Raw genomic sequence first — 6230 nt, forward strand, 5'->3', positions numbered from 1 at the left:
GCAGTTTTTATATTTTTAACATATGATACAGTTAAGCAACATCACACTAACAAGAGTGTGTTTTCCTGAATAACATCACGACTGAAAATGACACTGATTTCATACGCCAGCTCCATAAACAATTAAACATGAAGTCACTTACATTTTAGAAGCAATATGGACTGTTTTTGTTCTATTTCAGCAGCGAAAATAGTTCCAAACAAAGATCACAGCAGAACCGTAACGCATCTCACAGCAACAGTGTGTGTTAGTGAATGATTCAGCGTTTGAGTGAATCGGTTGAATCAAAGATTCAATGACCTATTAGTAAACGACCGCCTCATTCTTGAATGATTCAGCCGTTTCACTGAATCGACTCAATGACTCACTCATACTGACGGTCACATGCTGCCTCCTACTGGTGCTTTAGTTTCATCTTTCCAACATTTCTTATTTGTATTTTCAAAAATATTTAAAATAATCTCATAACATTATTTAATGCAGTTGTAATTTTTCAGTGTAAATGATTTAATTTGATTGGTAACAGCCTATAGTGTCTTATTCTAATTTAATTTATTGATCAAATTTAAGAATATAAAAGGAAAGCCGAAGCATGACCTATATTTAATAAGATTATGGAAAAATGCCCTTTATAAAAAGGTACAAATATGACAAATATGCAGATTTAAATATGTCAAAGCTGATTGAACACAGGTGAGAATATTGCTTCAGTATAGATTATATTTACAAAAAAAATCCGGACAAGCAAATGAATGACAGATTTACTTCCCTCTGCTCCCACAGGAGCTCAGTTTCTCTGGCTATTTTTCTCCACTGCCACAGCAGTGCTGTTCCTTTTTCTCTAATAATAAATTGTATTTGTAGTGCACCTTTCTCAAACTCAAAGCGCTACGGATGAATAAAGCACAACTGTACAACCTGTACGCGTCACTCCAAGACGCTTTCCCATCTCCAAAATCCACTCCACCTTCCAAAGCCGCAAACAGGGCGAGTAATCACAAGGCCCCAAACTCACGCTCCCATAAAACACCTCCCTCCCTCATTGCCCATCCAGACTCTAGCGTGAAGCTGCCTCCGCTAGCGCTGCAGGCCCAGATGTCCTGTTTTCCTCCTTTCCCACTCTCCTGTTCCTCCTCTGCCTGGGGGCGGCCGAAACGCGAGGTTGCCCCAGCTTTCCTTCCTCCTAACACCTTTCCCCGAACTCGTTCTCCCTTCACTTTTTCCACAACACAGATGCCCATCTCGCCGAATGCTACAGCCATGGAACCACCCCCTGTTACCAGCAATATCAGAGCACAGATCCTCACAGAAATTCAGGATTTTGGCACCAAAGGCGGACCCATTCCCATTCCCAGTACCTCAATATACAGAGCTGATATTCCCACAAACCACCCATTGAAATGCCTCCTTGAAACCTCTCTTATTCCCATTCTTCAAGCCTTTTCCCCCAGAACCCTCCAATCCTACCGAACCGCATGGAAGTCTAACAACCTGGATTTTTCTCTGCTAAGAACTCACCATCACATCCAGCTTTAACCCAAAGATTCATCCCACACTTTCAGATCTATCAGTGCTAGATGACGAAACAATCTCTTACTGCATCAAACAAAGTAAGACCGATCAAATGAGAAGCCATTTCATTTACATGTTCAACCTCCCCCATCATCACTTCAGCCATTCCAAACCCTTTTAGCCTGCCTACATTCAGAATCTTGCAGACTAAATTCCCGTCTGTCCCACTCTTCACAGACGACGCCAGCCGCCCCTTCACACGTTTCTGCTTCCAGAAACACCTCAAGTCCATATTGATTAAATCTGGAATCAACTTTTCTAACCGTTTGTTCCACATAAGTGCAGCAACCACAGCTGCCCGTAAAGGCCTCTCCCAGCACTTGGTCTCTGGTCTTCAGAGGCTTTCCAATCGCTTCCACATCAAAGAAGCCCAACGAACCCTCATCAGATGTTTCCATACACCCAAACAGCATCAGCTTGTGCTCTGCAACTTTTTTGGGGCATTCAGCATCATTTACCGGCTGCTGTCCCATGTTAGTTTGCAGTTTTTGGGGGAGTACTCTGGGTTCGGGCCAAACACCGATCTTAGAGCCCTCTCCTCGGACAGCCAAATACACATACCATTCATTCTATCTGACTTATTCATAACTGTGAACTCGTGAAACTGCCCCTAAACCTGCCCCCACACACAAACAATCTCTCACACACACACACACACACACACATGTTTGTTTTTGTGAAATGTGAGGACATTCCATAGGCGTAATGGTTTTTTATACCGTACAAACCGCATTTTCTATCCCCTTACACTGCCCCTAAACCTACCCATCACACACACACACACACACACACACACACACACACACACTGCCCCTGCCCCTAAACCTAACCCTCACAGGAGACTGTGCAGTTCACTTTCTGTGAAAAAAACCTTGTTCTGTGTGATTTATAAGCATTTTGAAAAGTGAGGACATGGGGAACGTCCTCATATTTCACCCTCTTTTTGTAATACCCATGTCATTATACACATTTGTGTCCTGATCTTTCACAAAAACATGCCCACACACACACACACACACACACACACACACTGCCCCTAAACCTGCCCATCACACACACACACTCACACACACACACACACACACTCACACACACACACACACACACACACACACACACACACACACACTGCCCCTAAACCTGCCCATCACACACACACACACACTCACACACACACACACACACACACACACACACACACACACACACACACTGCCCCTAAACCTGCCCCTCACACACACACACACACACACACACACACACACACACACACACACACACACACACTGCCCCTAAACCTGCCCATCACACACTCACACTGCCCTAAACCTGCCCATCACACATACACACACACACACACACACACACACACACACTGCCTCTGAACCACAGGAGACTGTTCAGTTCACTTTCTGTGAAAAAAACCTCATTCTGTAATTTATAAGCATTTTGAAAAGTGAGGACATGGGGAACGTCCTCATATTTCTCCCTCTTTTTGTAATACCCATGTCATTATGCACATTTGTTTCCTGATCTTTCACAAAAACATGCCCACACACACACCTCTTCACGTGCGTGTTTGAATCGGGTACACACACACACACACCTCTTCACGTGTGTGTTTGAATCAGGTACACACACACACACCTCACATGTTCAATACTTTTTCACTGTAGCAGTCTTTTATAGACCCTTCAACATGGCCTATTATTAAAGTTTGACAGGAAAAAACGTGTGTGTGTGTGTGTGTGTGTGTGTGTGTGTGTGTGTGTGTGTGTGTGTGTGTGTGTGTGTGTCACCTGGTGGCCTGTTTTGGTGTAGCGCCCACATTTGAAACAGACACAGATTTGATTTTGTCCTCCTGCTGACTGTATGAACATTGTGAATTATTCCTTGAGCTGTGAAGGAAATGTAAAGACTGGAGTTTTAATGGGATGTGTGTGTGTGTGTGTGTGTGTGTGTGTGTAGTGCAGCACACGGTGGTTCACCAGCCCTGGACTCGCTTCCTGCTCTTCTCTTTAATGTCGTGTGATGGGATCCTGAGACCTCCTGCACTGCAGCTGCTCACACTGGTAACACACTCACGCACACACACACACATGCACGTTCTGCTGACTGATACGTGTGTGTGTGTGTGTGTGTGTGCAGCTGGTGCGTTTCAGTGGCAGCGTCTCACACTGGAAGTCAGAAGTTCAGTCGGTGTGTGTGGAGGTGGAGAGACGAGGAGTGACTGATCTCACTGACCACAGCAAACACACACTCAGAGCGATGCTCACACAGGTGTGTAACACACACACACTCTCTCATTAGTAAGTTTGATAATAGAGTGCCGAAGTTATGACGTCACTTTGTAGGCCAACCCGGAAGTTAGCGGCGCATGGGTTCCCTCGATCGGAAAGCCATGCATTTTCCCCATAGACTTTTGGAAAATCGCAAAAAATAAGATCTGTGTTCAACAAAGAGTAATGACCCTTACACGTTTTGTCTACCAAGATAATCTTTACAAGTTAATCCAAAATGTATACATTTTGAAGCCCAAATAAAGCCGTCAGATATAAAATGCTAACGGTAGGCTATAAACGGACTACAGCGCACCATGGTCGCGGATCAACGTCATCATCAAGCTTCCTCAAACTTTATTTAAAAGCACGCTCGCTCATTATGATCTGCGCTGTGTATGAAGAACACTTATCCACTTTTTCATGAGAAATATTGCCCATTCGCTTTTTCCAAAAATGTTAGAAACTAATTTTGTTTATGCGTGCCTCTCTGAGATTTATCTTTTGTTAATGTTTTTTCAGACAATATGATTATCACTGTGATAACATTAAATGACATGAAACACAACCCAGTCTCTTTTTGTTAAATGCAAGTTTATGTATGATCAATAATACAAAAGTATAAGTAATGTATAACAAGCTATACATGAAATAAAGCAAACAATTCAGTCAAACATTCAAAGTCAGTGCTAGTCGGCTAACGTTACAACTGCTCACAACTCCCAAAACGCCAGATCACATGTTCAAATAGGCACTCTTTATATAAATAAACCACACATTTGAGCTTTAAACCACTACATTATCGACTGAAAAAGTCTTAAAACTACGTTTTGTCACACATTAACAGTAGATTTTAACACAAAAAGACGTGTAAACACAGCCCATGTCAGACATTTCTCAACGAGACGAACATGTGAAGAGAGTAAACTCCAAATGTTCAAGCGTCCAACTTTGCGAGAATAGCGCGATTTATTCACGCCACATCAGTTCTTCATAAGGCTAAAACGCGGGCTAGTGAGAGATTGCCTGTTTGTCACGATGACGTCTAAAGTCCCCGCCAAAGGATGTAGTCCCTTTTAGCAACTTGTTAGCAACCACCGTTTTTAAGACACAATAAAGTTTTTAAAAAATCACAAGCAGGTTTTAACTAATGTGTTTTATGTCATAGATCAAAACGTGAAAATATTTAGAGGCTTTGTTAACCACAGACCTTATTTCAGGCGATTTAGCAAAAACCCATTCAAAAAACCCATAGACTTTAGGGCGAGGGAACCCATAGGGCTAAAATGCTAACTCACTTCCGCGTTTTGGCCTACAAAGTGACGTCATAACTTCGGCACTCTATGTTGTCATGATGTGTGTGTGTGTGTGTGTGTGTGTAGTGTTGTGCTGCTTCTCCTCCTGATGAGCTGAGGACGAGGATGGACGCTTTACTGGAGTCTCTCACACCTCTTCCTCCCTCTGACGCCTCCAGCAGACGCATGCTGTATCCTTCACACACACACACACACACACACACACTCACACACACACTCACTCACACACACTCACACTCTCACACACACACACACACACACATGTTTGTTTTTGTGAAATGTGAGGACATTCCATAGGCGTAATGGTTTTTTATACCGTACAAACCGTATTTTCTATCCCCTTACACTGCCCCTAAACCTACCCATCACACACACACACACACACACACACACACACACACACACACACACACACACACACACACACACACACACACACACACACACACACACACACACACACACACACACACACACACTTTCTCTTACACTCAGACACACACTCACTCACACACACACACACACACACACACACAAACACATACACACACTCATACACTCACTCACACACATGCTCTCACACACACACACACACACTCACTTTCTCTCACTCACACTCAGACACACACACTCTCTCATACACACACACACACATGCTCTCACACACACACACTTACACACATTCCTCTGACTTGTGTGTGTCCTTAACACAGAGTGTGTCAGTCGGGTTGGACGTGTCTCTGTCTGTCTGTCTGACCTCACAGCCGGTGCTCAGGACCTCTGACACACACACACACACACACACACACACACACACACACACACACACACACACACACACACACACACACACACACCTCTGAATAGCTGTGCTTGTTTTTCTGCTATAGAGATGTGCTACTGAAATATGTTCATATGCACATTTACATTGACAACTAGTTCCTCGATGTTTAATTTGTGTTGTTACAAAAATAGTAATTGACAAATATTCATTATTATTGTTATACTGGTTTGATGGTTATTCATTATTATTGTTATACTGGTTTGATGGTTATTGATTATT

At 43.2% G+C, this 6230-nt stretch overlaps 1 protein-coding gene across 1 annotated transcript in view; it reads left to right on the top strand.

The window, feature by feature from the left end:
- Positions 1-6230, top strand: part of LOC307123387 (meiosis inhibitor protein 1-like) — a gene marked incomplete at both ends in the record, with an annotated part of 39851 nt that overhangs the window by 32503 nt on the left and 1118 nt on the right. The window contains 4 exons of the mRNA XM_079811910.1: positions 865-1354; positions 1512-1610; positions 1750-2045; positions 3721-3852. Coding sequence (XP_079668036.1) covers positions 865-1354; positions 1512-1610; positions 1750-2045; positions 3721-3852 — 1017 coding nt within the window. The remainder of the gene's footprint in view (positions 1-864; positions 1355-1511; positions 1611-1749; positions 2046-3720; positions 3853-6230) is intronic.

This window comes from Gobio gobio (genome assembly GCF_949357685.1).
Source record: "Gobio gobio genome assembly, chromosome: 1".
In the NCBI taxonomy this organism is placed as follows: Eukaryota; Metazoa; Chordata; class Actinopteri; order Cypriniformes; family Gobionidae; genus Gobio; species Gobio gobio.